This window comes from Gambusia affinis, linkage group LG03 (assembly GCF_019740435.1).
Source record: "Gambusia affinis linkage group LG03, SWU_Gaff_1.0, whole genome shotgun sequence".
Classification (NCBI taxonomy): Eukaryota; Metazoa; Chordata; class Actinopteri; order Cyprinodontiformes; family Poeciliidae; genus Gambusia; species Gambusia affinis.
In genome coordinates, this window is record NC_057870.1 from 7,758,541 (window position 1) to 7,777,367 (window position 18,827).

Here is an 18,827-nt window from a genome sequence, read left to right on the forward strand (position 1 = left end):
ACAAGCATGTCCCCACTCCTAAGGGACATGTTGAAATTAGCTAAGCTAACACATGTTGTCGTTATGGGAGACTGGAGTACAGAGAGATTACCCACAAACCCAGGAAAAGTGTAACTTTTCACCAAGTTTCACCAGAATTAGCATTAGCATTAGCATTAGAGCTGTTGCTAAACTGAGACGGAGTTTATGCTGATTCATTCACAGCACAAATAAGCATATCAGCCTTACTCTACTAGGGTGGACAAGTGTGTGTAATGATTGATTCAACCAGCGTCCTCAGTTGTATTCAGATTAAGATGTAGAGAGGGAAGCTAACGGTGGTGCTAACTGATATAGTTTTAATAGCTAATATGTCATCTCCTCTAAAAATGTTGCTTCCTCCACCTGACACTGTCCACAACACACTAAATAAACATATAAAGAATACAATTTTTTACTGTCGACAGATGTTTCTTGCACAAATTTCAGCATTTTTATCCATTCTTGATTTTTGCTTGACTGTTAGGTTAGCTAAACATGCTAAGCTGCTCTAACATATGAGTGTGTGTGTGTGTGCGTGTGCGTGTGTGTGCATGGGTGTTCTATTCTATTCTATAGCTCTTTACAAAATACATTTGCTTCAACCAGTTGTGTTTATTTTGTACAGTTGAAAATGGCGACCTGTGAAGTTTTCAGCCTGGTCAATCAATCTGGGTCACATATTTTAAAGGGGCAGTAGTACGCGTTTTCCAGCCACATTTTGTGGCACAATGAAGTAACTATTCCTTCAATGAAGTTACTTTCAGTTTTTTATAAAAATGCGGTATACTTCAAATATGTCTCAAAATGAATTTTACTTTGTAATTTAACGCCTTGAAATTGTGTCTCTGTCTCTAAGACCCTCTTGCTCTTTCTGAAAGAGGAAGTCATCACCACATCGCTCCTCTACGGACCATTTCACAAAATTTCTACCAGCGTTGCACTAAGAAGTAGCCTCTATACTGCGCTCACCAGACGCACAGTTCCATCAGGTGTTTGCTAATTGCTGCTGGCAAGTCTGAAGGAGCTGAGTGGAGGAGTAGAAGAGGAAGTACTGCTCTGTGAGGTGGATGCTTGGAAACTGCAGCTATGAAGAGGAGCTTTGTCCTCCAAGGCGGAGCTAGGTCAACCCAGGCGTTTTACACAGCTGAATGGTTGCTACGGTAGATTAACATGCATTGAAGCATCAATGCAACACTCCAGGTATGTTTATGATGAGGGAATAATATTATAGCATGATATGAACCTAAAAAAAAAAAAAAAAAAAAAAAAGTCAATCTCACATAATGATGCTGCTTTAATTAAATCCAATCACAGCAGATCAACACGCCTTCTGGCAAACATCAGAGAAATTATCTTAATCTATTAAGATTCAGAAGAAAATCCCTGGAAAACTGTTATATTTCACCCTTCATACCAAAGGGCATGGTCCACATTTAAATTCAACATCCCTAAAAACACCAGCAGCAATCAAATGCAACTGATAAACACTCCTAACAATAATTAGTTAATGGCAGGATTTTCCATGGCAGAAACCCGTCTTTTGTAAGCTTAGGTTCTTGAGGACGCCTACGCCTCTGAGAAAGGAGTGAGGTAAAGAGAGGCAGGAGGGAAAGAGAGCGCAGAGAGGAGAAGGAGGGGGTGATGTGCATCAGTCCACTGGCGCTCAAATGGGTAACTGCGAGCACAGCAGACTGAAGTGGAGCGGCGGGTCCAACTACGAGCCAAGTGAGACCGCGTCCCCCCTTTCCGGAGCGTCACCCGTAGGACCCGGCGCGGCTCTGACCGCTGCGGAGAAACTTGCGTCTGCTCCCCAAGTGCAAGCGCTCAGTGTGCGGACCGACCCCTGCAGCTGCGCAGACTGACTGAGACCAGTTTAAAAAAACGCTCCTAATCCATTTTTTTCCTCTCCTTCCCCCGGAGGATTACTCCTTTATTCAGTGATAATGGGTAAGTCATTCAGTTCTTCACTGTTTTAGTGACACAGTTTCTGTCTCTTCAGTCTCCTAGTAGCCAGGACGACAGCTGTGATCAGCTTAAAATGAAAGATTTCTACTATAATGAGTCTGTCTCTATTCGCTGCCAGTATTTCTGCTAGAAAAACTGTTTTTGGAATACACCTGTTCGCTTAATCAAAACTATATTCATCTCTAACTTGTCTTCATATATGCATCTGTAAATAGTAAAAGCACCTGTGAACGTTTCTTAATGAAGCTGGTCTCAAAAACAGACCTCAAGCTGTTACCCAGAGCATATCCACTGTTTGAGGAAATGAAAGTCCTACCTTTACTCATTCAATCCATGTTGCTGCATGCATTTTCAGAAACTGAGTCATCCCTTTGATTGCCTGTGCCCCACTCTACCCCCAACAGGTTCTGTGATGTTGGACTGGAGGTTATCTTGTCTTCTTCTGCAGGCAGCTGTTCTGCTGCTGCTCAGCAAGGGGGAGAGGATGTGCCCTGTGAGTTGTCGCTGTGAAGGAAAGATTGTTTATTGCGAGTCCGGCATCTTCCAAGACATTCCAATAAACATCACAACGGGGTGCCAGGGTTTGTCTCTGCGCTATAACAACCTGCTGGTTCTGCTGCCATACCAGTTTGCCCAGCTCAATCAGCTCATCTGGCTTTACTTGGACCACAACTCCATCCACAGCATCGACGCCTTAGCCTTCCACGGTGTGCGCAGGCTGAAGGAGCTGATCCTGAGCTCCAACAAGCTGAGCTTTCTGCACAACAACACGTTCAGTGCCATACCAAACCTGAGAAATCTGGACCTTTCCTATAATCAGCTGCAGTCTCTGCAGCCAGGCTATTTCTATGGGCTGCGCAAGCTGCAGAATCTGCACCTCAGATCTAACGGGCTAAAACAGATCCTCATTCGCACGTTTCTGGAATGCCGCAGCTTGGAGTTTTTGGACTTGGGTTACAACCGCTTGCGCAGCCTCACTCGCACCACGTTTTTGGGGCTCTCCAAGCTGAGAGAGCTACATTTGGAGCACAATCAATTCTCCCGGATTAATTTCTACATTTTCCCACGCCTTACCAACCTCCAGGCGCTCTACCTGGCGTGGAACCGGATCCGGTCGATAAGCCAAGGGGTTCCCTGGACCTGGCCGAAACTGCAAAAGCTGGATCTTTCCGGGAACGAAATCCAAATGCTGGAGGCGGACGTCTTCCGCTGCATGCCGAGCTTGCAGACGCTTAACCTGGAAACTAACAAGCTGAGCAGCGTTCCCGTGGAGGTGGTGGAGGCGTGGACCGCCCTGACCACAATCAGCCTGGCGGGCAACGCCTGGGACTGCAGCCCCAGCATCTGCCCCCTCATGGGGTGGCTCCGGACTTTCAGGGACCCCAAAGACATCAACATGATTTGCAGCGGCCCCAAGGCCGCGCAGGGCGAAAGGGTGGTGGACGTGGTGAGGAACCGCTCGATATGCGCAGACGCTGCAAACATGTTCTCGACCACAGCTGTGGTCATTCTAACCTCCACCCAAGCCGTGAGCGTCACGGTTTGGCCGGTGGCCACCGGAGTCCCGGCCCTGACTCGTCCATCACCGCCGCCACAGAAATCTACCCCATCTCCTCTGAGTCCTGCCAGGACACACATAAAGATGGCGGATCCCACCACCAGCACCCTGAGCTCTACGCCCCCCTTCTCTCCACAGACCCCCACGCCATTTCTCCCAGAGCTGAAGTTTGAACATATGGCTTTCCATAAAATCATTGCAGGCAGCGTAGCCCTGTTCCTGTCACTGGCATTGATCCTGTTGGTTATTTACGTCTCGTGGAGGCGCTACCCCAACACCATGAGGCAGCTGCAGGAGCACTCAGTCAACCATAAGCGCAGGAAAAAGGCCCGCAAGCAGGAACAGGACCTGAACTCTCAGCTGCAGGAGTACTACCTGACTTACCACTCCAACTCGGAGGCGCTGGACTCGTTGGTGAATGAAAACAGGCCGTGCACGTGCACCATTTCAGGATCCATAGAGTGCGAGGTGTGAGTGCTCCGCCTTCAGGAGACACGCGGTCTCGTTTCCGAGCGGAGATAAATGGATTTTTATTTTTTCTCTGTCGGAAGATAAGGAGGCTTTATCTCTGATGCAAGCAGATAGTCTGCAGCGCTGAAGGAAATACTTGGGAGTTTTTGGCACAACGATGTGCGCAGAAAGGATGAATTGAATGGGAAGATATATTTGGAGCTAATTATCGCCCCGACTGACATGGAAGGAGTGGTGGGATTAGCTGTGTACGGTCCACACTCACGACGGGACATCTGCTGCGGTACAAATGGCCTCAGCGGAGAGACTGACCTTGTTCTTAGTCGGAGCATATACTCTCGTGAACCTACAAAGCCACTGTTTTTACTTACCCATTCGGTTCCAATCATGTAGCTCATGAAGCATTTAGGACATGTGCGCTGTGTGAGTTTGTACGTGTGCGAATGCGTCCTGTTGCCATCTGGTCAGACGAGTAACAGCTCTGCACCTTCTTCTCACAGATAGTGTTAGTCCGGTTGAGTTATTCCACAGTTGGCAGACGGGCTCAGCCGTAGCAGCCATACCCAGTGTGTGTGTGTGTGTGTGTGTGGTGTGTGATGGGGTTGGGGGGCAATCACAAAGAGAGCATCATTTGCATGAAGCCACTCTCCTTATTAAAGATGCTTCTCTTCCATGGGAGGTGATCTGTCTGAACGGATAAAAGACAATGTGTACGTTTTTCGTTTGCATCGTCACAATCGACCCAAATGAGGGATATTTAAAGCTCATGAGACTAACCTCAGGACTGAGATGTACAAATGTGTCAGGTCCAGTTAAGGCCTTGGACGACTGTGTGTGGGCGTGCGTGAGCGAGTGTGAGGCGAGTAACAGCGTTAATTTTCATATCGAGTTTTGTATTTATTATTATCGTCATTATGTTTATGCATTGTTTGTGTAAAGATATATATATACATATATATATATATATATATATATTAATATGTGTGTTCTTGACTGTACAAATTAAAAGAAACACTGACAGTTGATGGGAGGAAAACAAAACAAAAGCAAGAAATCACAAAACAGAAAAAAGCCTGTATTTTACCCATTCATGACAGGGGCAGTGGCAAAAGTGTACACACTCTGGTTAAAACGTCACTTCATGAGGCGAGACTTTTAATTTGATACATATCAGTTCAACTGAAGAGAGAGATGAAAAATATAACAGAGAAAAGTGCAATAGCCCGGTCGCATAAGTTTGCACACCATCAAACTAACACGCACCTTTTGGTTTCATCTCAGCATGAAGATTCACATCAACTTCATGTTGTTATGAATCAGACTAAATTGAGGTGAAGGTCATCTGTCCTGGAGAGAGGTCACAAAGGATCAAATGGATCTCGTTGTGTGAAGCTACCAAAAATTACACCGCAGTGTTTGTATGTCATGGTCCACTGAATAAACTCATCAGCAACTGAGGAGATTAATTGCAAAATAAGTGACACATTTAATAAAACAACAGCAGGGGGGCTGCCAAGAGGATTACAGCAACACTTGGAGGACTTAAAGGACTTCCTGTTGTGTTCTGGTTGTACTGCTGTACTGCAGTAGAGCCTCACCCCCCACTTATAAAAACTAATTGTTTTGTTGTCTAGGAGCCTCTTATAGCCTTCAAATTTAATTGTAATTTGTAAAAAATAATAAATAAATAAGTAAATAATAAGATCTTAGGTCTCTACCCTGGTCATTTGCCATCTGCCTCCCGTTCTGTTCTCTCTCCACAGTCTCATGTGTTCTCCGTTTCTCTGTCAACTTTGTGGCTGAATATTTTCCAGGAAAAACAAAAACATGCGGAACGACAAGAACTAAATAAAACAGCAGAAATGCTCACTAGAGTGAAAATGAGGTTAAATACTTAAGGTAATCCATATCCAGTGAGATCTAATTTAAGTTATGTGGAAAGGAGAAATCTTAACAGATGTATTGAAATAGCAGACAGTGTGGTTTCTTGTGTGATGACAAGCTGAAGTTTCATTTTCTAAGACGTGCGGTTCAACAATACCACGCAGAACAAAACCTTATGTTCAAATTCTTCAACTGACATGTAAGAAATAAAACTTTAAATACAACCTTGTTGTTGGGACTGAAATATTCAATTAATTGTTTTCTAGTAGCCAAACAGTTTATTGAGGTTTTACACTTGCTAGAACCAGAATCAGGAAGACGTTGACACTGTTTGGTTAAGCCTGTGTTTACTTACACTTCATATATATATACTTTGTCATATCGCTATGACATCTTTCACCAACTTTACACAACACCGCAGCAGATGGGTAAACTGCAAACAAAGCTCCAAAAGTAAAAGTAAGTTAAAAAGTAAAAAAAGTCAAAACGTAACATTTCCATTTGCGCGATTAAGTATGGCTGATAGACAGAAGAAAATATGTTGGCCCACTTAAAATCTGTCAAAATATTCTGGTAAAACAACTGAAACCAAACTTGAACCTTTCACTGTGCATCACAACCCCCCACACCCCCCCCCCAAAAAAAACAAAAAAAAAACAAAAAAAAAAACCCTCCCCACAATGAAGCATGGTGGTGGCAGCATCATGCTGTGGCATTACTTTTCTCCTTATGAAATAGTTTTTTGTTTTTTTTTGTCAAGGCTGATTAAGACGTTCTGGAGGCTTTAGGTCCATTTTGACTCAAAATCAGCTAAAGGTGAAGAGAGCTGTCACGTTCCTCCATCAAAAGGAGCCCAAAGACGAGTACGAAACAAAAGCTTCACCAGAAGAAGATTAATGATTCAGAATGGCAGAGGCAGAGCGCCGGACTAAATATAACAGAGCATCTGGGCAAATATTAGCAGCAGAAGATGTAGAGTGCTGAGAGAGCAGTCTGCAAGCTGAAATTGAATAAAAAGGTGTTTCAACAAAGCGTTAGTTTAAGGGTGTTGACTCTTATGTAACCGGGTTCCTCCTGCTTTTTAAAATTTGTATGCACCCACCCTCACCCTAACAGATTGCTTCGTTTTTATGATTAAGTGTACAAAGCTAATGTCACATTAAAAGGTGAGAACAGTTTAAAACTATTTATCATGGTGTCTTTTTTTTTTCTTTTTACATAAAAACAAAACTTAACAGGGAGTTTGCACACTTATAAGAGCTACTGTGTGGAAAGAAAGAAATGCCTTTTAATTCATGCGTTTAATCCAAACGTCACACATTTCCGCGGCGTTTCGAAGGCGGCTGTCGTGGTTCCACACGCCTCCTTTTGCTGCTTTTCTCCTGCGAGCTCCTCTGGTTCTCCTAAATCCCCGACGGAAGTTTTTCATTCAACCCGCCACCAGTGGATTACACGCTCCACCTTGGACTCCGGAGAGGAGAGCCTGGAAATGAGCGGGTTTAAACTTTTAGGTTCTGCTTTCAGAGCCAGAGGAGCTTAAGCAGCAGATGTCTTTCTTTTTTTTTTTTTTTTTTTTTTTTTTTATGTGGGATGACGTGAAACCGATTCGGATGCAGAAACGTGCAGAAGCCATAGAGAAGCCGCGGTTCTGCCTCTCGGGGCGAGAAGAATCGCTCTGGTGTGGGAAAATGAAGGAGAGAGTGGAGGCGGTGCGGCCGAGGTCGAGACGGGTTAGCTGTAATTTAGTTATCATCCACCTTGCTGCGACCTTTTCTCCCCGCTTCAATTACTTGTTGATTTAGAGCGGGGAACGTTACGTGAACGCGTTAGGGCTGGTTCGGCTCTATAGACTTGGACGTATTTGTTGGCGGCCTTGGCAAAGATGCGTTAAGACCCATTGCGGATGTAGAAACTTGAGAAACATTAAACCTTTACCTCAAGGCCATTTATTGATTAGAGAAAGCAATATTCTATAACGTCAGTGTTTACTTGTTAAAGCCGCAGATAGCACAGCTGCTGCCCCAACAATCCCTTGAAAATTAATTAAGAGAAGCATTTTTATGATAAATTTCTACTTTCCCTGTTGCATAAATATGACATGAAAATAGCATCAATTTCTTGAAAAGGAAAGCATAGTTGTCTGGCTCAGTAAATGAGGATATGAAGGTGGAAAAAAAATGTCCACTGCTCACTGATGGAGAATGAGAAGGGTGGCCACCACGTCTCCATGACAACCATTAGTCATTAAATGCCAATGGTTCTTATAGGAAAAAAAAAAAACTTTTTATGTCGCACTAACACCTGTGCATGCAGGTGGAGTCTGCAGATCTCCATGGGAGCTTAGCTTAACTTTTGTCGGATGAAGGACGACGACGAACGCTCTGTGCAGGTTATGAAACCAACCCAAGAATGAGCAGATGAGAACATATGGTAGAAAATCTATGACGCCGTCGGCCCTTTTCCCCTCTTCCAAAGATGTCTTCTCAAATTGCATAAAATTAAATTGGACTCCGGAGGATTAGCGGAGGATTTGAAATAAAAACCTGATGAACTCTAACAGAAAATGTATTGGGAGTTTAGATCACAATGGCTGCGCAGTTAGTAGCACCCATTGTCATGCAGCAAGACGGTCGTGGGTTTGAATCCCAGCCCGGTGTCTCTCTGCACAGAGTTTGCATGTTCTCCCTGTGCATGCGTGGGTTCTCTCCTGGTACTCCAGCTTCCTCCCAAAGTCCAAAAACACGACTGTTGTCTCCATATTGTCCTCAAATGGATAATGATCCACAACTTACTATGGCCGTCTCAGTCCCCAGTTCTTACCAGTTGTCCCCAGTCAGAAAACAAGTGGAGTAAGCTGAGAAAAACATAAGAGAAAATTCCAGGTTGATCTAGAGAGATCGCAGAATAAAACCGTCTGGTTAACCTTGTGAAATGTTGCAAGGAAGACTGAATGCTCCCTTATCTAAGCGGGTAGCGTGTGCCATGAAAAACACTATTATTTCTAACAGACATTTCTGAGTAATTTTATGCTGATATAATAAAACACTTTTTTATTTTAATTTTTAAAACTCGTTGCACGTCTTTGCCAGGGGTGGAAACAAAATTCGCCTGCGCGGTCCGGAGCTGAGTAGAGGGGTAAAAAAAAGCGTCTTTTACGGTTCTCAGCCATAAACAAGTGTTCGATTCCTCCAGCTCCTTATCGGCTACGTCAACGGCTCGCAGGCCTCCTGCGCCGTACGCCTGGAGTGGTCAAAGGTTGTTCCGATAAGGATTTATGATCTCCCACAGTCCACATTTAAACATGACTCAGGCTTTCTTTACGCTCCGAGCTGGCAGGGAGAGAGGCATGCCGCCGACAGAATTTATGTCCACAAATTCAGTCCACAGCTCTTACATAAATGATGAATTTCTTTCAGGGTCCACTGGGGGAACCTTCAGGCCAAATAGGCGGGGAGAGGGAGGGGACATAATAAGACGGGCAAAAATGATTTGTTGATATAATTTTGGCAGATATTGTAATTAGTGTTTTGACTCGTCATATTGTGGCTGACGAAAAAGCAATTCCTTATGCTTTGAAGCCTTTTGGTGTCGTGTGGCTGGGAGAGGAATGCTGATTAGAGCGCTGGAGTCCCGCATGCCGCTGATCATTACGCGGGGTATTTGTTTGGGATGAAATATTGTGGGAGTGTTGCAGGTATCGACCGAGCCAAAAAAAACAACGCACAAATAGAACTCTGAGGGCAAAAATATTGCAAAAACTCACTCAGAGACAGGGGAGAGATCGTTACGCCGTGAGGCATATAGAACGAAGTATTCTAATCAGATGAGCGTGGAGGGAGGCCAAATGTAGGATCTATAAAAGCAAGGCAGAAAATACAGCAGAATGGTGCATTTCCTGGCCAGCTCTCTTTGTGACCAGGGTCTTATCATTCTTTAAAAAAAAAAAAAAAAAAAAAAAACCACACACAAGATACTGTAGGAAACGTACTGGGTATTTTTGGAAAGTGTGCAAGACTTTGCTCACGGTTGCGATTGGTTATTTAACGAGAGAATAAAATCGTTGTAAAGCAAGGGCGACATTTCATCATTCATCATCAGCAGACTGTGTTTACTGGACTTCCTGATAAGCAGAATGGGGTCCTGAGATGAACTTCAGCAGCTTTCCAAAAATGTTCGCACTCTCCCAGCTTATTTGATTTTTTTACATTTTGCCCCTTTCCAGCCACAAACTTAAATGGTGAGATTACAATCTAATACCCCTTATTAGGATTTCATATAATAAACCATTAAAATATGGTTAATAATTGTATAGTAGCGCCAAAATGATACAGGTTGTCAGTTTTTTTGAATTATTAAAAAGCAAATATCATGATCCACATTTGTATTCAGCGTCCCTAACTCAATATTTCGCAGAACCACCTTTCTCTGCAAGTGTTTTTAGAGTATCAGCTTTAACATTTTTAACACTTTTCAAGCCTCGTCTCTGATTTTCAATTAGACTCAGGTGTGAACTTTGACTAGGCCGCTCTGGCATGTGACTGAGCTTTGATCTAAAACAATCCAGCTCTGGCTTGTAAGATCAAAGTCGTCGTCCTACTGGAATCTGAACTTCAGATATGAGTCAGCCTCTACCTGGTATTTATCTCAGATCAACTCTGACCAGCTTCTTTGGTCAGAGCAGCCTTCTGTTTATCAGGAAGGCTGCTGAAGAACGGCCTTCCCAGAATTTAGTCGTCCCACTCCAGTGGGGGGTTATGGCGTGTTCTGGTGACTGTGTACTGTTGGTTTATAACCACGGATTATAACAAACTGCAAGTGGGATCACTTGCGGGACTCTTTAAGGAGCAGATGTGTTCTTGCCCCTCTTCCACGAAGGACAGATCTGTGGCGTGTGCAAATAGTAGTCGACAGATCCTTTCATCTGAGCTGTGGATCCCTGCAGAAAGCCCACAGTTGCCATCTGGAACCTTCTTCCACAGGTTTTTCCATCTCCCCTGTGTGACACGATGCAAACTGCCAAAGGGGCTTGCAGTGGCACTCTGAACATTTCAACAACTTTCCCTCTCCACCATAAGCAGCAGATTTGCAGAGAGCACAACTAATAGTTGTACCGTTGACAGATTCTCCAAACTGTGGTAGTTGATTGCTGCAGCAATCACCTTCTGACCCTTCTGGCTGCTTCTATGATTAATACCGTTTTTACTCGTCTTCTCCATTTAGGTAGACAGTCGAGTGTTGGTAGGTGTGACGTTGCACCATACTCTCTCCATTTCAGCCGATGGACTGAACCCCCAGTTAGAGGTTCACGTTTTAGGATACTGGTGCTTTCTTTGGGTCTTCATGATGATGTTTATTCCCTAAAGTCATCAGTAAAAACAAACTTATGCAACACATTTCAAGTAATACTGACCAACTGAAAAGATTTACCCAAGTTGACTCAGTTGCACTACAGACCAATCTGTAGGCAACTAAGGGTGCAGCTTGGGGTCAAGCTCTTTGACCAAGGGCCCGAAGGCGTCCGGTAGGGCAGGAAACATGAATCTAACTCGCAGACTTACAATTAAAAGATGGATTTATTAAATTACACAAAGGAAAACTATTTACTAATTAGATGGCTTGTGAAAGCAATTGGTTGTCCTGGTTTTCCTTTAGATGTATCAGAATAAATGGGGCTGGATACAAAATGCTTGCCTCACTTTTTCACATAAAAATAAAAAATACAGAATGTGTTAATGCACCACATGGAATATAAAATAGAAGAATTTTATAGGAGTTTAATGTGATTAAAAAAAAAGTCACAGTAACTTCTTAGATGCATGAATCTTATGAATCTACGACTGCTGGTTGACAGGATGGTGTGTACTCATGTATTTATTGGTTTCCTCCAGTTTCTTGTCATAAGCTTACATGTTGATTATTTGGGGTATTTTAAATTGATCTGCAGGATTGACAATGATATTGTTGTTCTGTGACCCTTAATGAATTTGGACGGTGACCACTCACCTGGAGCTTTGATCACTGGGATTACATCCAGGCCTCTTCTGACCCCGAACAGAACCTAGCATTGTAAAAAAAAGTTGAGCGAATAAGCAAAACCAAACCTTTCAGAATACACAATGAAACCTCCTTGGGAATGTTTGTGCGGCGTTTTCAAAGATGATGAAATTGATTATGTGAACTGGCTGGCGGGACTCGGGCTACAACAGGCAGGTTTCTCAGCAGCACTATGAATTTGACTCACATTTGAATGTAATGGCACACAGCTTCTCAATAATCCTGACGACTCTAAAGTTCCACAAATTCTCGCAGCTCCTGTCCTTGAGCATATTTCACAATTCTATGGCCTACTGCTTCCGTGGAGGGGCCGCCGTCCAATCTCTTCAAGGATGATTGAGCCGTCGAGCCTTACATTGGACAAAATGAGCCCCAGGGACCGGGCGAGTTTCCTCCTTTCTCTCCAGATGAATTTAAGGATCCAACGTGCATTACCCTTAAGCTGGCACATTGAAGTAATGAGTTCCAGGCTGTTAAATCCAAACGATTAATGAAAATAGAATCAATGAAGAATAAAAGTAGTCAAAGGGACGTTGTCACAGTTTAGGAAGAAAAGTTGCTCTGTGCTCCGCGCTGCACAACAAGATCTCTTTGTTACGCTCCCTTTTGTGCAGAGCACGTCACCTGTAAAATTCATTCGAATACCGAGGCGTTGCAACCTTTTGTCGCATGTCCTGGGAGACACTCGAGGCAGGGACAAAAAAAGGAAAAAAAAAACCCTTCTTATCCGTCTGTTCCTGTGAAAGTGGAGGGCAGCAGAAGATCCATGAAGAGCTCAGCATAAGGAACTTTTTCCACATATAAGAAACAAAATGACTGCACTGCAATGTGTTCCCCCTGACATCTTTTCAAGGTGTTATTCAATCAAAAGTTGAATAGAGAGACAAAGTTTGTAGAGAACTGAAGTGTTCAACTGCAGTTTGAAGGACACGGCCGTTCTTTGGCAGGTATTGTGTTACTGTGAAGGTGATTTGAGTTTCACATGCACTTATCATCGAATGAATGTCACTATGTCTGGGGCTTTTAATTATTTATTTTTTGTTTTATCATGGATGTTTATAATACTCTTCGTACGAGAAATGGAGGATGCTACTTGAATTGGTTGCCCGGGGCAACCTGATTTTCAAGTATGGTCCGTAAATTTTCAACAATGCTCAATATAGGGTTATTTTAGAGAGCTTTTATTAGCCTACCTTACCCATTTCAAAAATAGTGCACTAATCTGTTCTGTCTCATGCACACTTAAACCCGACTCATCCAACTAAGTGGCGAGAAATTGTGTGTGTCAGTGGGTAACTTGAACCCCCGCCTCAACACTTTGGTCCTTTCACTAGGTTCAAGAGACGGTGAACAAGTGTTTGTCCAACATGCTTTTGTTTCCTGTGTCCATAGAAATGCTTCCAAGCGGCCATGTGACTTCTTCAAGTGGCCAGTCAGAAACTTTCATCAAAGTTGACGGTACTGACGTCTTGAAAAGGGGATTCTGTCCTCAGACTGAGATAGACTAAGAAGGTGCCAATATCACCACAACAACCGTATCACTGTGGATCGTAATCCTGGCCTTCCAGGATCAACCAGTGTGTGATAGGATTGATCATTACTGGATTTTTTCCCCTGTTTCTGGGTTTCAAGGTAACGATTCCAGGCACACATCAAAACTCAAAACTGGGTTTGGAACAAATATAGAAAGCTTAACATGATCCTTTTGAAATACGTCTGACCGTATTCCTTTGAATACGTATGAAACTGTGCTTCACATGCAGGCCCCAGCCAGAAAAGTAAGATGCAGATTGTGAAAACACGAGATTCCTCTGCACGATATGGTGAAAATTCACAGTCTAGTCATGCATAGGCATTCAATTCCTGTTTTCAAAATGCATTGAAATTGGAGTACTTTCATCATTCCTTCCTAGAATATACATCATGCAAAACCCCCAAAATTAATATGACATTAATGCTGAAGATAAGTGAATGTGGGTTACTCCCTGCCACTGTACATCTGCCCGTTTTTCCAAGATAAAAGCACAGCTAGCAGTCGAATCTCACTTTCACACATTTATAGAAAGAGAAGGTAAAAATGTCCTGTAGAATATGTTACATTCTGCAGGCTATTTTCTCATTCATAAAGAGTGATCCCAGAGCTACTTTCGTTTACTTAACGTCAGGAAAACCATTTCAAGCAGAAACTCGGCTGACAGCTTGACCTTTCGGTCTGCATTTCTACTTGCCTTTGAGAAAATGTCTACCGTATAATAGTGCCTGAAGTCATGTTCATAAATTTATATATGACCCAAATGAAATGATCTTGTAACCAATACACGTTGTGCCACGGGGCCCATGTGATGTACCAGTTTTGCGCTGCATTCTTCTGAGACGTCGCTGTGGAGTTTCACCTGTTTTATTCCGTCTGATTCTGCAGCCCACACCTGGGAAATCACCCAAAGCTAACAACAGTTACATGTAGGAGATTTATGAGCAGAGGGCATAGTCACGCTCTTGGTTCTTCAGTTATTAAGCATCAGCATCGGACGTAGTGCTACCTCAAGAACTTCCTAATGTGTTGCATTGTTACAACTGCAGTTTTTTTTTATTTGTTTTTTTTATGTATTTTAATTGGATTTTATATGATGGATCAACATAAATGCACCATTTACAAAGTTGCAGAAAAATGGTACAGTAAAAAATAAACAAAAATATCTGAAAAATATTCTAAGCTTTAAGCACTAGGAGGATCTAAATACAAGACAAGAGATCTGGAAATGAGCTTCACACTCGGGGAGAGGTTCACGTTACTGCAGAATGACTGGAAACATACTGCCGGGGATACAAGAGAAAAGTTTAGATTACTACAAAATATTACACTGGGCCTAGTCAGACCTAAAGTCCAGACCCAGGTCCAAATAAAAATCTGAGATATGTCATACACATATTTTTGTAACGGCGTCTTCACAGGTCTGTCCAACAAATCAATCAAACAGCTGCAGCTGATCCAGAATGCTGCTGCTCGCGTTCTCACTAAAACCAGGAAGATAGAGCACATAACACCAGTTTTAAAGTCCCTCCACTGGCTCCCTGTAGCTCAAAGAATAGACTTTAAAATACTGTTGTTAGTTTATAAATCACTGAATGGTTTAGCACCACAATACATTAAAGATTTGCTGCTGTTGTATCAACCTTCCAGAACCTCTCAGGTCTTCTGGTTCTGGTCTGCTCTGCACCCCCAGAACCAGAACCAAACGAGAAGAAGTGGCATTTAGCATCTATGCACCACAAATCTGGAACAAACTTCCAGAAAACTGTAAAACAGCTGAAACACTGACTTCCTTTAAATCTCGACTAAAAACCCACTTGTTTAGAGTTGTATTCAAAACGTAATCAATTGTAAATTTATTGACGGAACCTGACTTGATGTTGTGTTTTTATTGTTGATTCTATGTTGCATTGTGTTTTTGTGTTTGATTTGATGTAAAGCACTTTGAAATGCCTTGCTGCTGAAATGTGCTATACAAATAAAATTTGATTGATTGATTGATAAACATTTGCTGGAAGACCCTAACAGAGCTTCACGAAAGGAGCATCAGTCCTGGACACGAGTTTAATTTAAAAAAAAGTATCAAACTCATCTCAATAAAGATAGAGAAGGCTCCACGGTGAAGGTTGTTAAAGGGCAGAGTGGGGGGGAAATGAAGCTTTGCAGGAATGAATAGACTGTTACATTAATGAGCTTTGACTGCCTTTAACGACTTGATCCTTATGGCAGCTGAAATTTACCCCACGGGGTTCTATCTGATTGCATGGCAGCCGATTCTTTTTCACCCGTCTGTGGAAGTTCGCTGTGGAAATCAGTGGCATTTATTGACCTCTTCCGTGAGACACTGCGGCGGCAATCAACATCAGCCTGGCATGTTTGACGCAAGAGTAAATATTAAAACCTAAGAAAAGAAAAAAAAACCCGTCTGTGAGCAAACGTGAATGACGGACAAAAGAGACGTCAAAAAGCCACTAAATCAGAAAAGCACTTTGTTGTGTTATGTTGGTTTGAAAACCATAGCATTCGGCCGAAGCTTCATTCTCCGTCAACAATATATGCCTGATTGTAGCCGACGAGGCAGCAAAACTTTCTCTTGTTGAGTTCCAATTTCTGCTGTCAAGTAGAGCAATTTGGTTTTTATGTGATTGAAGGTCTTACTTTCCCAATCATCATTCATCACAACTATTGTTGACACAAACCTACCTCTTCAGGGCTGATTTAAATGCTTTGCTCCTGATTGTTTTACACTGGGCTTTCCATAAAAATAGGGGTTGAATTTGGCATGGACCTGCACCCAAGAGAAAAACACACTGATTTGGAAATGAGCTTACCTTTACACCAAATGTTTCCTGAAGATTAGAACTATGTTTCTTTCCTTTAAACGCAACGTTGCACCCTTACAAAATGTCCTTACTCTCAGTAGTTTCCCAAAGATGATTTTATTTTTTACAAAGTCAAAGCTTTCCCAAAGACACCTCAGCCTGCGTGAGAGCATAACTCCCCCTAAAACTGAAATCTAATTATGCCACGGATGGCGGCACAGGAGCACAACTATCACTAATCGTTTACTGTAACTGGCAGCGAGCCTTTTACATTGCTGTGGAGAAATTTTTATCCATTTCATCTTTGCAGAATTGTTCTGAATTAGCCACATTAAGAGGGTTTTTGGGCATGAATGGTTCTGTGTAAGGTCAAACTTTAAGGTCGTGTCTTGGATTGTTGTCAATGTTCTGCTTCTTTACCGATTCTGGAATTGCACTGCTCTGTTTTAGTGAAGGTGTTGGATGTTTGGACAATTAAGCAGGAAGGATTTGTTTTTATCCTACTTCTCTACTTTGGACAGTGATATGATGCGCAACCATGGCAACAAGGTATAGTTTTTAACTGGTAGCAGTTCATTAGCATCTCAAAAGCTTAAATAATACCTGAACTATGACCCCAAGTCTAAGAGGCGTTATAAAGGAGGATTGGCTGCGAAGCATTGTCAGAGTAGAGAGAGAAAGAGGAAGTTCAAGCCGTCTCCTCCATCAATCACAAAGGGCAAGGGTCATAACCCCGATTCCAATGTCGCTCTGCCTGGTTTGGAGCTTTAAAGAGGAGCAGCAAAAGTAAATGAGGTGGATTAGCAATTGCTGCCTGGAAATCGGCCTGGTAGCATTTCTTCAGGTTCGCTTTAAGACTGACTGCCCACAGCGTCACCGTCCACAACGGCTCTGTGAAAATACTCTTTTACGATAACATTAAATTTCCCTTCTGAATAAATAAAGTATTTTTGAACTGAATTGAAATATGCTCTGATCTGAAAAAAATGCAGGCCAATTTTTTACTTATTTATTTTCCATACTTGCTCTGACCCTGCTGTGGATAAATGATGAAGGATATTTTCTACTGCTAGCTTCACTGTTATCAAAACAAGATATCTTGGATAACCTTACCCTTGTCGTGGCTAGACATTTAATAAGCATCCAATTCCAAAGCACTGAGTCACTTTGAGTTATATGCAGTTTTATGAAATGGTTTAAAGATGGCAAACTCCTCTGTAGCTGAGTTTTGCTGCTTAATTTTTCTAATAAATTGCATTGCTTGTAAGAGCGTTGATATGCTGCATTCACTGCCACGTTTACTGTAAATGCCACGGGTGCACATTGAACAGGAAGTTCAAGGGATCTGCAACTTCCCTTTTTGACAGGCGTCTGCATTGTCCTTCCTTTCGTTTGATTACAACTTGCAGCAACAAAAGCAGAGGGTGGAGTCGCTGGAAGAACTATATGTTCTTTTAATTTCTGCCCTAACTTAACGAAAACTAAACTTTCCCCGAAACGACCCACGGAGCTATCGTTCTCCTAAGGCGTCGCCTTGAAATTAATATTCCACATCTCATGTTATGCCCAAGCTTTTCCAGCCCTTCAACTAAATGCAAATTGTACCACCTACTGAGAGGCTGAGTTTTGCTCCCCTACCAACCCAGTTGAAAACTTTATACGCACAGCTGCTTATTCCCCATCCTTGCAGAGTTTCCATGTTTTTCCCTTTAACTCGGTGGGGTGCGAAGTCAGTCTTAAAGGGCCGGCATCCTGCATGCTTCCCTGGGTCAACACACCTGAATCAAACGATGGGTTATTGGCCGGCCTAAACAGAAGAGACAATCCCTTAGACTCTAGGTGGTGAAGTCCGGCGTCCTGCAACTATTAAATGTGTCTCTATGTACAATTATCATAGCCATAGAGCTATACTGAAGAAAGGCAAGGACGTTTGTTTAAAACATGTTTTGCATGTATTGAGGGAACGCAGAAAAAGCATAGAAGATGTGCTTTTCAGATTAGACCTAAAATAAACTCCAACATGCAAAAACATTTTGCATGGCAGGAAGCCAACACTATCCCTACTATGCGACATGCTTGGAGGCTTTTCGTCAGCAGAGACAAAAACTGGTCGGTTTAGACGGGAAGCTGGATGAAGTTAAATACAGAACCACAATGGAATGGTTTTTAATTGAGCATATTCATGTGTCAGAGTAAAAGGGATTCAAACAGTGATTCTAAATCATTTTAAATTCTCAGTCTACTCTAAGAGAATGCAGAAAAGAAAACATTCCATGACATGATTAAATAATATCTAAGACCTTGAGTTTGTGGTGAATTAAATTACACAGAACGAGCAATTCAGTGGACATTTATCTAATATTTAATAAGAATAATAATAAAAATGGAATAATTAACTTAATTAACATAATTAACTTAACCCAAGTTTCATCCCTGAAATTCTCCAGTTCTATCAAAAGTGTTGTTAAATAGTTGCATGTTTTTACCACAGAAAACAATTACTGTCTGAGTCACTGAAGTT

General features: G+C 42.4%; 2 protein-coding genes across 2 annotated transcripts in view; one reads left to right on the forward strand and one right to left on the reverse strand.

The window, feature by feature from the left end:
- The window catches only part of LOC122827765 (leucine-rich repeat transmembrane neuronal protein 4), a 125,378-nt gene that overhangs the window by 93,394 nt on the left and 13,157 nt on the right, over positions 1-18,827 (reverse strand). The gene's annotated exons all lie outside the window — the stretch shown is intronic.
- Positions 1,627-7,369, forward strand: lrrtm4l2 (leucine rich repeat transmembrane neuronal 4 like 2). The gene is made up of 2 exons (XM_044110743.1): positions 1,627-1,968; positions 2,391-7,369. Exons 1-2 carry the CDS (start codon positions 1,965-1,967, stop codon positions 4,016-4,018), a joined length of 1,632 nt encoding a protein of 543 aa, XP_043966678.1. The 5' UTR covers positions 1,627-1,964; the 3' UTR covers positions 4,019-7,369.